The sequence below is a fragment of the Vitis vinifera genome, chromosome 18, assembly GCF_030704535.1.
Source record: "Vitis vinifera cultivar Pinot Noir 40024 chromosome 18, ASM3070453v1".
NCBI classification, from domain to species: Eukaryota; Viridiplantae; Streptophyta; class Magnoliopsida; order Vitales; family Vitaceae; genus Vitis; species Vitis vinifera.
Genome location: NC_081822.1, coordinates 27,700,001 through 27,717,052, shown reverse-complemented (window position 1 = coordinate 27,717,052; position 17,052 = coordinate 27,700,001). Strand labels below are relative to the sequence as shown.

The window sequence follows — 17,052 nt, the reverse complement described above, 5'->3', positions numbered from 1 at the left end:
AGACGGGAGACTGAAAGCGAGCCCACCAAGTTACACGTAGCCGCAACTACAAGCAGATTTTGACTTGTATTTTCCCTGGCCCTTAATTGGGTGGGCCCAACGCTCTGAAAAATAAGAATTAAAAAAGGAACAGGAAAGCAACGGGTGGGCCCAATCTTCCCCTCTATCGGCCGGGTTAAACAAGAAGTATTGTTATAAGAGGAGTGAGACTCCCCATCCCTTAAAAATCAGTTGGTTTGTTTTTGACTTGTTATTAGAAAACAAGTGAGACTAATAACAAGGATTTACGAAAATAATTCTTAAAAAATAACTCTTAAAAGTATAGTTGTCTAAGAAAAACAGTTTTCATGACCAATTTTGATAAGGGTAGTCTATAACTATATGCGAAGTCAATCATGGGCAACTAGAGGACTTCAACGAATAAAATGGTAAGAGATGGAAAAAATCTTCTCAGCTTGTGGGGGCTGCTCTGACTTGGTGGGTTCTCTAGTTGATTCTGGATGACCCAATATCATCCTTGATTATTACATCATTAGACGGTGATCATGGATGACCCGTTTTAAGGTTTTTGACATTAATCATATTTAATATACCAACCCGCCTGGACACCATAACTCATGCCTTAACAACCCATTGAGTTTTATTTTATGGGCCTAAATTAATTGCTTGCTGACAAATAGGCCACGTTTCTTGAGCTAATAGTTCAGAACCAAGCCTGAGGTCACTCAGCTCGTCGTCCACAGGTTTGTCCCCATCATTTTCCACGTTCAGAACAAAATTTTCATGTCTTAACTAATCTGTACGTAACCTGTAAGAAATTTATTCTAAAATAACGTGTACGTAACCTGCTCATTGAAGTGGTCAAAGAACATTAAAGGCCAATACACATTCAAATCACTTTCTCTTATATTGAAACGTGGAGAGGAAGAATGGTATCCCGACAGAATTATCATGACTATATAATGAATCATATATATGAAAGAAACACATCAAAAGGAGTAAGAAGATTGAAGGAGTTCTGTTGAGGACAAGAGAAGAGGCTTTTATTCCAAAGATGATGTGGCTGATCATGAAGGTTTTCCTCTTGCAAATTTTAGTGTTTCAACTTTTTGGTGGTGACATCCGTTGCCAAGCTTCAATCCGTCGGCATACTTTTGTGGTAAATACTTTATATGATTCTGACCTTAATGCCACCTTTTGATCATAATATTTAGGGAGCAATATGACTCTCATTTTCTACTATAGGACCCCTTACCCTAGTGTCGTTGAGTTGTTCATGCACGGTATCAATTTCTAATTGGTTATACACTTACATAAATGGATCAATGCAACTCTTCATGCATGTAATCTTTCTTTTGGGATGAGGTTGCATGGTTAACTTTTAATTGGTTGCAGGTGAGGGAAGCTTCATATACAAGGCTTTGTAGTACCAAGGACATCTTAACAGTAAATGGACAATTTCCGGGACCAACTATACATGCTATGAAAGGAGAGACGATCATTGTCGACGTTTATAATAGGGGAAAAGAAAATGTCACCATTCACTGGTAGGTCCTGAACATGTCTTAGAGAAAGAGCGGTGGCAGCATGCCTACATGGCATACATTCTTTTGTTTTTAAGATGGGGCTGCAATATATTGCTTTGCAAACAAAGTCAAATTTAAAACATTACTTTAGGGTTATTTGGTTCAATTCCATTGAAATACAGTTGATGTTGCGTGTTACTATGATAATGTGTTGTTGCATGCCATCTTTTGTTAGTTCGAAAATAAGTACTAGTTTTAACGTGTAGTTATTGTTTTGCAGGCATGGCGTGAACATGCCTAGATATCCATGGACAGATGGTCCCGAGTATATCACACAATGCCCAATTCAGCCCGGGTCAAAGTTTAGTCAGAAGATCATCCTTTCCTCTGAGGAAGGCACTTTATGGTGGCATGCTCACAGTGATTGGACCCGAGCCACCGTTCATGGAGCTATAATTGTCTATCCCAAGAATGGAACCAAGTATCCTTTTCACAAACCTAACGCAGAATTTCTCATCATATTAGGTATAAGTGTTGTTACTTTTAAATGTTAATTTACATATTATGAATTAACCCGTAAAACAAAATCTAAAATTATTGGAGTTGTTGAAATGCAGGACAATGGTGGAAGAGTGATGTGAATGTGGTTCGAGATGATGTGCTTGCAAGCGGAGCTGATGTCAATGCCTCTAATTCTTTATTGATAAATGGACAACCTGGTGATCTACTTCCATGCTCAAAATCAGGTACAAATTAAGTTTAACTTCTCATTTTAAAATTGTACATGATTTCATTTTCTTGTATATTGACCATATTACTTTTTCTTATTAACATCAACATATTTAAAGCTTAATACTAAGAAAGATGAATATAGCTATGAGGATGGTAGAGCCATGATTTAACACATGAGAAAAGGCTAGTCATAATATAATTTTGAACAATGGAGCCAAATTTACACCCTTAATCAATCAATCACTTCATAATTGGTGGATCCTCATGGAAACTTTTTCTTTTTCTTTTGGCTAGTCATAAGTATACAACTTTCCCTTTCTAATTGCAGGCACATTCAAGATAACGGTGGATCATGGAAATACCTATCTACTTCGCATAATCAATGCTGCCTTGCACGAGCCTCTTTTTTTCTCCATTGCCAAGCATAAAATGACAGTGGTTGGAACAGATGGTAGCTACACAAAACCATTGACACAAGATTATATCACAATATTTCCTGGCCAAACCTTCGATGTCTTACTAGAAGCTAACCAACGCCCGGATCACTATTACATGGCGGCTATAACTTATTCTGAAGCCCCGACAGGTCTTAATATTTATGATAACACAACCACCACAGCTATTGTACAATACAGGGGATACTACACTCCATCTTCACCTCCCTTCTTGCCTCACTTACCTGCATACAATGACACAAATGCAACGCTTCAGGTTATGGCCAACCTCCGAAGCTTAGTAGATGCGGAACATCCTTGCAATGTCCCATTGAGCACGAGCACTAACCTATTTTACACCGTTTCTTTAAACTCGTACCCATGCATTAATGATTCATGTTCAGGGGTCAATGGGACACGGTCCGCTTCAAGTATAAACAACATAAGCTTCCATACCCCTACAATTGACATACTGGAAGCTTACTATTATAACATCAGTGGTGTATATGGAGATAAATTTCCTAGCGTTCCACCACAGGTGTTTGATTTTACAGGTGATTATCTTCCATTACTCTATCAGTTGCCGAGCACCGGAACAGAAGTAAGGGTGCTCGAGTATAACTCCACAGTGGAGATTGTTTTTCAAGGGACAAACTTGGTTGGAGGGACAACCCACCCTATTCATCTCCATGGACACAGTTTCTATGTTGTTGGGTGGGGACTTGGGAATTTTGATGAAAATAAGGATCCTTTGCGCTACAATCTGGTGGATCCTCCCCATCAGAATACCATCTATGTTCCTAGGAATGGTTGGGCTACAATCAGATTCAAGGCATCCAACCCTGGTATGTTGCAAGCACTCATGTCCTCTATTAAAAAAATAAATGAATAAACCCTTGAAATTGCCAACCTACAAACCAAGGAAATAATTTTTCTTAGTATTACAATTAAGTTAGGTGTAATGTTGTGTGTTTTCCCTGTTACAGGAGTGTGGTTCATGCATTGCCATATAGAACGCCATCAAAGTTGGGGCATGGAAACTGCGTTCATAGTGAAAAATGGTAAACACCCAGAAGCTCAAATGTTGCCTCCTCCATCCGACATGCCGCCATGTTGAAGCTGCAAAGAAATAACATGCCAAAGATTTCATTGAATATTGTATTATTTAGCTTTCATGATTTATTTTATGCTCATAAGAAGAATAATGTAAAGTCGTAGAATATTGTGTCTAAGATTATTAATGTCAATTTCTTGGATTGTTAACCGTCTATAAAGATAAGGGAATTTGCCACAAAAGTCTTTGATTATGAAAAAGAGAATTTGATGTTGTGTTACTATTTCAACCTTAATTAATTTCAATATGAACAACTCATTAAATGGGATAGTTTAAAATTATCTTGATTTGACAATTTTTATTCCAATTCATATTAATAATTTTTAAAATTATAAATAATATAGTTTAGAGTAATTGACTTATTCTACTATTTTAAAATTAGACTATGATCTAAAGGGAAACTTGTGAAAAAGGTCATGAAACGGTTTGTTTAATTTGTACTTTTACATATAAAGATATTTTGCAAATAATATAATTTTTATAAAGTCCTATACAGTTGAGATAAAGTCAGTTTTTATTTATTTATTTATTTATTTATTTTAAATTAAAATAATTTTTTTTTTTCCTAAAGTTAAAATAATTTGTATATAATTTATATTTTTACCTTCTATTTTAATAACAATATCACAAAATCTACACCAAGATAAAGGAAAAGGAAAACAAAAAAAAAAAAAAAAATCACCGATCATAAATTGTGTTTAACCCCTCACCGAAAGAAACTCCAAATCTGTTTTTTAGCGATTTGATTACTTGTCAACTCCCACTTTTTATTTTTTATTTTTTTTATTTTACATTAAAGTAAACCCTTTCCTGCTTCCTTAAATTTAAAATAATAAAACAAATTACTGATTTTTGTAAATTGAAACACTTGAATTTATGGTTTAGAGAAAAGACTTACCAATTAACTAAGTTGCTGCAATTGACCGAACTCTCCAAGTCCAGTCTATAAATTAAGTTGGTAGGAAAGTTGTAAAGTCAAATAATTAAACTTTGGTTTTTTGGACTTGGAATATTCCAGCTGGCATTCCAATGCTATTGAATTAAGAAATAAATTAAATAAATTATTCATTGACCATTGTCTCATTTCTTCCATCATTAGTAGTTGTGGCTAGAGTTGCGGAAGCGAAGAAAGGTGGAGAGAGGCCAAAATTTCACACTACCTATACCTAATAGATAGAGTTAAAGGAATAAATTTGGGCATTACCTAAAGTTGATGAAGCAGTGCACGACAATGTCAGAAGCGAAGATAGGTGGAGAGAGGCCAAAATTTCACGCTATCTATTCCTAATAGATAGAGTTCAAGGAATAAATTTGGGCATGACCTAATAATACTTTATAAACACTCAAAAATAATTGGAAAGAATTAAATCCCACAAAATAAATAACAATAAAGCACTTTATTTTCCCTTTTACTTCCGATGTGGGATAAGGTAAAGGGATTTAAAAGCAAAAAACAACATTTTTCCTACAAGCTATAACGAGCATGACTACTCCACTATACTTCATCCTTGTTTGTGTTATTTTTTAACAAAAAAATATATAAATAGCCTATTTAAAAAAATAATATATATATATAAATCACATATGTTTTTTTTTTCATTTTCAATTTGTTTTCATATTAAAATACAACTTTTTTTTTATTTACCATTTTGAATATATTTTCATATTTAAATATTGTATATATTTTGTTTAATAAATTTAAACCATTAATACATTTATATAAAAATGAATAAATAATATTATAAATATTATTTATTTTTAATAAAATATAAAATATATATTTATGACGTCATCACTTCGACCGCAATTCAACCACCGGTCCGACCAATGAACTGGTAACTTTTTTAGTTCAATACCTGGTCTGGTTCTGAAAACATTGATTTTTATCCATAAAAAAATATTTTGACATTATAAATGATTTTAAAAAGAATCACTTAGTATTTAAAGTGAGAGCGGGTGCGTACCTTGGCAGCAAGCGAATAATGCGCTATCATGAAATGGGGTTAGTGCACAAGAATGAATGTAAAATATATCACATGCATCACCAAATAGAATATAAAATCACTTATGGCACACATGACATTTTACTCAAGTTCATTTTTATTTTAAGTAAAACTTCTTTGATGTTGGGTCTCCCAACAAAGCCCAATTTATCTTGCATGAATTAATTTGACAAATTTCATTATTTCGGAATTATGAAAAATTCATTCTTACTTATATAAAATCAAAAGAAACAGAAGGTTATTTGAAAACCATAGTGGAATTAAAACTGTTCGAGATAAAACTAGATTTTTGAAATTTATTTGAAAATTGGAGTCTTGGAAATTAAATTTAAGAATTGGAATTTTGGAAATTAAATTTGAAAGAAATTAAAATTTTTAAAATTATTTGAGAATTAGAGTTTTGAAAATTAAACTAAGGAATTAGAACTTTGAAAATTAAACTTGAGAGAAATTAGCAAATTATTTGAGAATTAGAGTTTTGGAAATTAAATTTATGAATTGGAATTTTGGATATTAAATTTGAAAGAAATTAGAACTTTGAAAATTATTTGAGAAGTAGAAACTATGAAAATTAAATTATAAAAATTGGAATCTTGGAAATTATTCGAAAATTGAAATTTCATAAATTGAGAACTAAATTTAGAAATCGAAATTTTGAAGAATTATCTAAAGATGAAATTTTAAAAATAAATAAATAAAAATAATAAAAATAATAATAATGATTAAATAAATAAGTGAAAATTAGAATTTTGGAAATTAGAAATTAAATTTGAAAATCAGAATTTTGAAAAATTGTTTAAAGATGGAATTTTAAAAATAAATAAATTAATAGAATAATAATAATAATAACAAAAATAATAATTAAATAAATGAACATGAATATTAGAATTTTTGAAATTGGAAATTAAATTTGGAATTCGAAATTTTGAAGAATTGTTGAAGGATGAAATTTTTTCATAACATGCCAAACCTAGTGTCCTAATGGCATAGGAGGTCAAATATCAGTGAGGGAGTTTTTGGGGTTGACGCCGCAGGTTCTGAATAGCTTCATTTACAGGGGTGTCTGTTTATTGGTTTGTTATGGGTTCCCATAAAAGAAATTCTAGAAGATTTTCCTGATTATATAAAATATTGTCTGGCAAAAGCATAAGTTTATTTTAGTTGGGTATGATATCATGCACGTATTTATGTAGAAGGATGAAATTTTTTAAAAATAAATAAATAAATGAAATAATAATAATGACGAAAATAATAATTAAAAAGAGAAAATCCTCTTTAGACAAGATATTTATAGGGCCAAGATCCTGGTGGATCAGATTTAGAATTTTCCCAAAATAAAGCTTTTAAAAGTTGGAAAATCAAAGCTTCGGAATTGTAGAGAATTCTATCACACTTGAGTGCTCTAGGGGGCGTTTAAGCGTTCTCTGTAGCACTAGAACTCTCTAGGAGTTTTTTAAAACTATTTTAAAAAACATTTAACTCAGTTTAAGAACTTGGCATTCGCACCAACCTTAATTAACTCTAATTTGTCTTTCTTAGACCTTTCTATGCTTACCTTTGTTATTCTAGTTGATCACACGACAACTTCGAGTTTTTAAAGGAGAGTGAGATATAATCTAAAAAATCCCTAAGTCAAAATGATTGAAACAAAATTATCAATCTTAAACTATACAAATTAATGTACTAACACTTGCAAATAAGAAACCTTGGGTTCATTTAGCAAGAGGGATTTCTATCAAGGACGTTGGGTTTGCTTCAAAAATGACTTATTATGAGATGAGAATCATACCAAAATGCTTCGAAGTATAACAAATACTATGGTGCCAATCACAAAATGGTGGAATAAGAAAATATATGACTAGTGAAGTGATTATTTATTTAAGAAAATTTTAAGGTTAGGTTGTTAGGATATCCTAGGATTATAAATTAATTATGCCCACCTTTTTATAGTTGAAATATTTCAAAATGTTTTTTTTTTAATTTTAATTTATTATAAAAAATATGAAAGAAAAATATAATTAAAATTAGTTAAAAAGTTATATATATTGAATTTTTATATAGAATAGGAAAAAAATGAAATGAATTAAACAAAACATAAATTTTTTTTCATTCTTTTCCCAACCTCAGATTCTTTTGCCATTCTTAGACATACATGCATCTTTGATGATGGAAGTACAAAAACAATTTATTTCATGCATGAACCACAAATGTAGAGATAGCTTCCCCAACTTTTTAGATGAGATTATAACTACAGAGGCCCTTGTTCATTTTACAACTCATAATTAAATCCATTGGATAAAGAAGAATAACATGAATAAAATGAAGATAATGAAATTAATGATCATCTTATATAATATTTGTTGAGATGTTTATTTGGTATAACTCATAAAAAATGTAGATTAAAGGCATTATTATACAAATATTATTTGATCTAGTTAAAATAAAAATGAACTTTAAAAACACAAAAAGAAAATGAATATATTAAGAATATTTTTTTAAATGGTAAATGATTTGTTCAATTAGAGGTTGGATTTTATATTAAAACAAAAAAGAGTAAATTTTTTTTTGTTTTGATCATTATACGTGTTCATAGTAATTTAATCATTTACTTTATTAAATACTTAAATATTATTGGAGTTGGGTGGGCACCCAAATTGGTGTGACCTAACCCGATCCAACCAAATAAGAGATCAACGGTAGAGCATTTTATGGGAGTTGAAACTACTAGAAATTACCCAAAAATCACCCCAATAAACTTTTCTTTGGAAAAGAAAGATTGAGAGAACTTTGGAAGAAAAGTTCTTTGAAAAAAGAAGGTAAAATACTTTGTGTTGTGGAATAGAGTGATTCTTGATTTTAGTGTGGTTCCATTCAGGGCTTGGGGTAAAGAATTAAATGGTGAAATAATTGTTTGTTTGGTTTTATTTTATTTTATTTATTTTATTTTTATTTTATTTTTTTCTTCTTTAGATCTTGGGTATTCTAAAAACTAATCCAAAATTTTCCTACAAATATTACTTTTGAAATTTGTGAACACTTCTCAACTGAGCAAATGTTCAACTACTTAATATTAACTTATTTTCTTTCAACCCTATCAAAAGTGATTTTTCTAATATTAGTTCATATGCATTTAGTAGTAATTTTCATATTTAAAAAATAGAAACACAATTTTGAAAATAAGGCAAAAATAATCTTCATTTTCAAGAAAAGTTTCTTGTTAAGGTAAAAATATACATTCAAAATAATTTAACCAAATATTGCATAAATATGTATCATATGGAGAAAAAAATTATATTAAAGCTCCACAAATAGTAGGGAATTTATTCCAAATTTTTAAAAGAAAATGTGAGAAAAAAGTGAAAAAATAAAAAAAGTTTAAATTAACTTGATCAAATTTTTACATGACTTAAAATTTATTCATTATTTTTTATATTTATAAATAATTTAAAAATATATAAATCTTTCCATAATTTATTTATATAATGATTTTTCTTTGTATATGATACAATAAACCAAACAAGGAAGTTTGAACTATTTCTTATTTTACTTTTTTTTGGATGATAGCTTTTGTAAGCCAACTAAAACCATTTTAATCAAGATATACATACCATAGGAACAAATAAATTATAGACTACATTTGTTTTGAAAAACATTTTTTAAAATCTATAATTATTATTTTATTATTATTATTATTATTATTATTATTAAATTTATTTTTATTGAGAAAAAAAAAAATACTATGACTCCCAATAGATGTTTTAAGTGATTCACAACATACAAGGGGTTGGTATTCTATTTTCAACTATTTACAAAATATATTTTTGTGTTTTTTTTATGGAAGGTTCTGAAATACCAAATTGGGAAACAACTTTGTCCCATCCAGACGAAAACAATAATCATGTTTGCCAAAATCATCGGTTCAACACTATTGATTATCTTAAAAAATAATTTTAAAATAATTCTTAAAAGGAGTTGTCTATGAAAAACAGTTTATATGCGAGGCCAAAATTTTCATGGCTTAATTAACATTTCTTGAAATAATCAATAAAAGACTTGTGAAAGAATATTTTAAATTTATTCTAAAATAACGTGTAAGTAACCTGTAAGGAATTTTCACAATTGTTAGCTTTCTTCACGCATTTGGTTTATTTTAATTTGGTAAGTGATCAAATATCATTATTATATTTAGTGGTCCTGCTCATTGAAGTGGTCAAAGAACCAATACACATTCAAATCACTTCCTCTTATATTGACACGTGGAGAGGAAGTATTGTATCCCGAGAGAATTATCATGACTATATAAATGAATCATATAAGAAAGACATACAGCAAAAGTAGTAAGAAAATTGAAGGAGTTGTGTTTAGGAAAAGAGAAGAGGCTTTTATTCCAAAGAAGATGTGGCTGATCATGAAGGTTTTCCTCTTAAAAATTTTAGTATTTCAACTTTTTGGTGGTGGCATCCATTGCCAATCTTCAACCCATCGGCATACTTTTGTGGTAAAGACTATATATGATTCTGGCCTTAACGTCACCTTCTGATCATAATATTTAGGGGGTAGTATGACTCTCATTTTCCATTGTAGGACCCCTTACCCTAGTGTCGTTGAGTCGTTCATGCATGCTATCAATTTTTAAGGGGTTATACACTTGCATGAATGGATCGATGCAACTATTCATGCATGTAATATATCTTTTGGGATGAGGTTGGTGGTTAACTTTTAATTGGTTGTAGGTGAGAGAAGCTTCATATACAAGGCTTTGTAGCACCAAGGACATCTTAACAGTAAATGGACAATTTCCGGGGCCAACTATATATGCTATGAAAGGAGAGACGATCATTGTCGACGTTTATAATAGGGGAAAAGAAAATGTCACCATTCACTGGTAGGTCTTGAGCATGTCTTAGAGAAAGAGCGATGACAGCATGCCTAGATGGCATACATTCTTTTATTTCTAAGAGGGGGCTACAATATATTGCTTTGCAAATAAAGTCAAATTTAAAACAATACTTTAGGGTTATTTGCTTTAGTTTTTATTGAAATATAGTTGATGCTACTTGTTACTATGATAATATGTTGATGCATGCCATCTTTTGTTAGTTCGAAAATAAGTACTAGTTTTAACGTGTAGTTATTGTTTTGCAGGCATGGGGTGAACATGCCTAGATATCCATGGACAGATGGTCCCGAGTATATCACACAATGCCCAATTCAGCCAGGGTCAAAGTTTAGTCAGAAGATCATCCTTTCCTTTGAGGAAGGCACTTTATGGTGGCATGCTCATAGTGACTGGACCCGAGCCACCGTTCATGGAGCTATAATCGTCTATCCCAAGAATGGAACCAAGTATCCTTTTCACAAACCTAACGCAGAATTTCTCATCATATTAGGTATAAGTGTTGTTACTTTTAAATGTTAATTTACATATTATGAATTAACCTGTAAAACAAAATCTAAAATTATTGGAGTTGTTGAAATACAGGACAATGGTGGAAGAGTGATGTGAATGCAGTTCGAGATGAAGGGCTTGCAACCGGAGCTGATGCCAACGCCTCTGATTCTTTATTGATAAATGGACAACCCGGTGATCTACTTCCATGCTCAAAATCAGGTACTAATAAAGTTTAACTTCCCGTTTTAAAATTGTACACAATTTCATTTACTTGTATGTTGACCATATTACTTTTTCTTATTAACATCAACATATTTAAAGCTTAATGCTAAGAAAGAGGAATATAGCTATGAGGATGGTAGAGCCATGATTTAACACATGAGAAAAGGCTAGTCCAGATATAATTTTGAACTATGGAGCCAAATTTACACCCCTAATCAATCAATCACTTCATAATTGGTGGATCCTCATGGAAACTTTTTCTTTCTCTTTTGGCTAGTCACAAGTATACAACTTTCCCTTTCTAATTGCAGGCACATTCAAGCTAACGGTGGACCATGGAAAGACCTATCTACTTCGCATAATCAATGCTGCCTTGCAGGAGCCTCTCTTCTTCTCCATTGCTAAGCATAAAATGACAGTGGTTGGAACAGATGGTAGCTACACGAAACCATTGCCACGAGATTATATCACAATATTTCCTGGCCAAACCTTCGATGTCTTATTAGAAGCTAACCAATGCCCGGATCACTATTACATGGCAGCTAGAACTTATTCCGTTGCCCCGACAGCTAGTAATTTTTTTGATAACACAACCACCACAGCTATTGTACAGTACAGGGGATACTACACTCCATCTTCACCTCCTTCCTTGCCTCATCTTCCTGCATACAATGACACAAATGCATCGGTTCAGGTCATGGCCAGCCTCCGAAGCTTAGCAGATGCGGAACATCCTTGCAATGTCCCATTGAGCATGAGCACTAAACTGTTTTACACTATTTCTATAAACTCGTACCCATGCATTAATAATTCATGTTCAGGGGCCAATGGGACGCGGTCTGCCGCAAGTATAAACAATATAAGCTTCCATACCCCTACAGTTGACATACTGGAAGCTTACTATTATAACATTAGTGGTGTATATGGAGATAAATTTCCTAGCGTTCCACCACTGGTGTTCGATTTTACAGCTAATTATCTTCCATTACTCTATCAGTTACCGAGCGCCGGAACAGAAGTAAGGGTGCTCGAATATAACTCCACAGTGGAGATTGTTTTTCAAGGGACAAACTTGATTGCAGGGGTAACCCACCCCATACATCTCCATGGACACAGTTTCTATGTTGTTGGATGGGGATTTGGGAATTTTGATGAAAATAGGGACCCTTTGCGCTATAATCTGGTGGATCCTCCCCTTCAGAATACCATCTCTGTTCCTAGGAAAGGTTGGGCTACAATCAGATTCAAGGCATCCAACCCTGGTATGTTGCAAGCACTTGTGTCCTTTATTAAAAAAAAATAAAGCACCTTGAAACTGCCAACCTACATACCAAGGAAATAATTTTTCTTAATATTACAATTAAGTTAGGTGTAATGTTATATATTTTCTCTATTGCAGGAGTGTGGTTCATGCACTGCCATGTAGAACAACATTTGACTTGGGGCATGGAAACTGCATTCCTAGTGAAAAATGGTAAACATCCAGAAGCTCAAATGCTACCTCCTCCATCCGACATGCCGCCATGTTGAAGTTGCAAAGAAATAACATGCCAAAGATTTCATTGAATATTCGTATTATTCAGCTTTCATGATTTATTTTCTACTCATAAGAAGAATAATGTAAATTCGTAGAATATTGTTTGGGATTATTAACGTCAATTTCTTGGATTGTTAAAAGTCTATAAAGATAATAGAATTTAAATAATCTTTGAGATATGCTACGGTGGAATTTGCCACCGAAGTCTTTGATTATGAAAAAGAGAATTTGATGTTGTGTTCCTGTTTTGATTTGACAACATTGTAAAGTCTTTGATTTACCATGGAAGTCGTAGAATTTGATGTTATCTTTGATTATGAAAAAGAGAATTGGAATTTGATGTTGTGTTCCTGTTTCAACTTTAATTAATTTCAATATGAACAGCTCATTAAATAGACGAGTACAATGCTAAGAAGCTCCCCAACGCCGTGTCCACAATAGATATATCTTGATTTGACAACTTTTGGCCATTCCAATTTCTTTGCACATGATAAAATATCATGTTGTATTAGAAAAGTTTGAAATGGCATAGTTTAAAATTATCTTGATTTGACAATTTTTATTCTCATTCTAGAAGGTTAGGAATCATATTAATAATTTTTGAAATTATAAATGATATAGTTTAGAGTAATTGACTTATTCTAATATTTTAAAATTAGATTATGATCTAAATGGATACTTGTGAAAAAGTTCATGAAATGGTTTGTTCAATTTTTACTTTTACATCTGAAAATATTTTGCAAATAATATAATTTTTATTAATTCTTATACAGTTGAGACATAAAATCAATTATTTATTTATTTATTTTAAATTAAAATAAATGCTTTTTCCTAAAGTTAAAATAATTTGTAAATAATTTATGTTTTTACTTTCTATTTTAGTAACAATATCACAAAATCTACACCAAGATAAATGAAAAGGAAAAAAAAAAAAAAAAATCACCGATACAAATTGAGTTTAACCCCACACCAAAAAACTCCAAATCTGTTTTTTAGTGATTTGATTACTTTTCAACTCCCATTTTTTATTTTTTATTTTACATTAAAGTAAACCCTTTCCTGCTTCCTTAAATTAAAATAATAAAACAAATCACTGATTTTTGTAAATTAAAACGTAGGAGTTGATCATTTGAATTTATGGTTTAGAGAAAAGACACTTACCAATTAACTAAGTTGCTGCAATTGACCGAACTCTCCAAGTCCAAGTCAATATATTAAGTTGGCAGGAAAGTTCTAGAGTCCTGAATAATCATTTACCATTGTCTCATTTTCTTCGATCATTAGTAGTTGTGGCATGACAATGTCAGAAGCGCAGGTGCAGAGAGGCCAAAATTTCACGCTACCTATACATAATAGATAGAGTTAAAGGAATAAATTTGGGCATGACCTAATTATACTTTATAAACACTCAAAAATAATTGTAAAGAATTAAATCCCAAATAAATAAATAACAATAAATAAAATTTCATGAATTAAAAAATAAATTAATTGTGATTAATTTTTTTTTATTTGTAATATTATATCCATAAAAGAATATTTTGATATTATAAGTGATTTTAAAAAGAATCACTTAGTATTTAAACGTAAATTAAAAGAAATGTTCAGAAATTATTTTTAAGTGAATTTTTGGATTTTTAAAAGTGATTTTCAATTATATTTAAATTTTATTTGGAATTGACTTTTGAGAGTTAAAAAAAAAAATTATGTTGAATAAAAGTTTTTATACCTATTTAATCATTTTTTTTTAAAACTTATAACTTTTAAAAAAGGTTTCATATTGAAGTCATAAAAATGTTATTTCTTATAAGAATTTTATGATTCTATTTTTGTTTACATAAGAAGTTTTTTCATGTTTAATATAACTTTTACAACATCAACATTGCCCCTTAAAAATTATTACTTTAATTTTGATTTTGATTTTCAGTTAAAGCAAAAAATATGAAGCTATCCCAAATTTGACCCTACCATCCACCTAATTAATTTTTATAAGAAAATGTTTTTTTTTAATATTTAAAAGGGCTTTTATTTATTTGACCACTAAAGTTCTTTGGATTTTACTAATCCAAATCTAACATGTGTACTTAATTTTATCTTTTTGACTTTTTAACCACTATTTTATTAGGAAATTTTTGAACTCCTAATTTCCATGTGACAAAAAATACCTGATTATTACAATTTCTTATTGAGACTTAAAAAAAAAAAAAAACTAGTCTTTGATTTTTTTATTTTTTTATTTAGTTTTTATGATACAAATATCATCTTATGATAGATGTGATGAATGTGTGTTAAGTTTCAAATAAAGGCTAATATCATCTAAGAAGGGAGGTGATTGCTCTTCTTGTGTGGGATGGTGGTCAGAAATGATGATTAAAGGACAACAGTTTCCATCGTTAATGTATATGTTGGCATAATGAAAACTCTTGAATATGTGAACCAAGTGGTTCGACCTTATCCCTTCAACACATTTTATTTGCCCATAATTCTAGTTTTCTAAATAAAGCTAAAAGCATAATAAAATGTTCTTCATGTTTGATAGCATTTGAAATTGTTGACTCACAGCACATGTCTCATGCTTTACCACTTACAGGCCTGAGGCACATGTTATTGAGGAGATTACTTTTGTTATTTGGAAGAGTCTAAATCAAGAACTCTTACATGTTGAGAAGAACCTCGTTGGGATGGATCGTCAAAGGGTGTCTTTTTCTTTTTCTTCTTCTTCTATTGGTCCATCGGATATGAAGATTTCTTAAGCTTTTGGGATGAAGATGAAGATGCCAGCCACAATTTCATAGATCATCTCTATGCAGCTTGGAATCGAAATTGGATTCGTACCTTTAGAATCAATGATCTAAGGGGAGGAGATATTGCATTGGGTCTTTTGCACGCTATTGAGAAGTCAAGGTTTGTTTATGCGAACCTCAATCGACACGCTTTGAGACCCAACAAACAGTATTGGAATAATTGCCTAAGAAAGCTAAAATACATATTTTTTATAAAACCCTGACCCAACGTTTATAAGTGAAACGCGAACCAAAAGTATAAGTAACAGACCTTGACCCAATGATTACAATGGAATCAAGAACCGAAGGTATAAAGTTTGAACACCACAAAGAAGAATCCCTGATAAGTTTTCTTGAAGAACCAAAAGAAGAGCAAAACCTCACATTTTCTGATTTTTTATTCAATCAAAATTCTGCCCTATTACAAGGAGAGCATGCTATTTATATGTCATGACAAAAAAACTTACTAAATATTAAAACCCTAAATAAAAGTTGATTTGGTCTGAAATTAGCAGATCCAAAATAGGAAAATAGCTAAAAAAACATTCTAAATAATGAAAGCCTAAAATTAAGGTAGATTTGGCCTGAAATTAGAAACTCTAGAATAGGAAAAATGTCTATTAACTGATATGGAGTTGGAAAGTCAATCAGTCATTAATCCACGCCATAAATCACCCCCAATCAAGCTAGATTAGCCCTCAATAGCTTGGATTAAATTTATTACACCTTCATCTTCCTTTGGGCCAAGCTTGGAATGTCATGCGTTAGAATCAGTCCAAATCTCTTGAATTAGCCCATTAAGTGCTTCTTTGATCTTCTTGGATCTTGCTTTAGTAATAGGCCCAACTAGAACATGCAATGGATCCTTGAATGCTTGTTGATTCTCATCATTCCCTCTCTCTTCAAAAGGATTCGTCCTCGAATCGTCACCTACATCAAAAGGAGAAAGATCAGAAACATTAATTGTAGCACTAATGTTATACTCACCTGGAAGATCCAACTTGTATGCATTATCATTGATTCTCTCAAGGACTTGAAATGGACCATCCCCTCTAGGATGTAGCTTGGACCGCCTACGGGTTGGAAATCTTTCTTTTCTCATATGCACCCAAACCCAATCACCCGGTTCAAAGAGGACTTGTCGGCGGCCCTTGTTGGCTTTGGTTGCATATTGCTCATTTTTCTTTTCTATATGTTTTCGTACACTTTCAAGGAGTTTCTTCACCATCTCGGCCTTCTTTTCACCATCCAAACTAGTCATTTCATTAACTGGTAAAGGCAGCAAATCCAAAGAAGTTAGTGGATTAAAACC

General features: G+C 31.4%; 1 protein-coding gene and 1 pseudogene across 1 annotated transcript; one reads left to right on the top strand and one right to left on the bottom strand.

Moving 5' to 3' along the window:
* The first annotated feature begins 1,007 nt into the window (after nucleotides 1–1,007).
* LOC109121570 (putative laccase-9) lies at nucleotides 1,008–12,953 on the top strand. The gene is made up of 12 exons (XM_019216261.2): nucleotides 1,008–1,159; nucleotides 1,396–1,547; nucleotides 1,807–2,051; nucleotides 2,144–2,272; nucleotides 2,587–3,537; nucleotides 3,679–3,804; nucleotides 4,220–4,230; nucleotides 10,543–10,694; nucleotides 10,955–11,199; nucleotides 11,292–11,420; nucleotides 11,735–12,685; nucleotides 12,823–12,953. The coding sequence occupies exons 1-12, from the start codon at nucleotides 1,055–1,057 to the stop codon at nucleotides 12,951–12,953; spliced, it is 3,327 nt and encodes a 1,108-aa protein (XP_019071806.2). The 5' UTR covers nucleotides 1,008–1,054.
* Nucleotides 12,954–16,375: 3,422 nt separating this feature from the next.
* Nucleotides 16,376–17,052, bottom strand: part of LOC132253150 (uncharacterized) — a 6,873-nt pseudogene continuing 6,196 nt past the window's right edge.

Excerpts from the sequence above, each read along its gene's own strand:
- LOC109121570 (XM_019216261.2), top strand. The coding sequence starts at position 1,055 with ATGATGTGGCTGATCATGAAGGTTTTCCTCTTGCAAATTTTAGTGTTT. Across the intron at positions 11,200-11,291 it reads AGAATTTCTCATCATATTAG|GACAATGGTGGAAGAGTGAT; the intron begins GTATAAGTGTTG and ends GTTGAAATACAG. Across the intron at positions 11,421-11,734 it reads ACTTCCATGCTCAAAATCAG|GCACATTCAAGCTAACGGTG; the intron begins GTACTAATAAAG and ends TTCTAATTGCAG.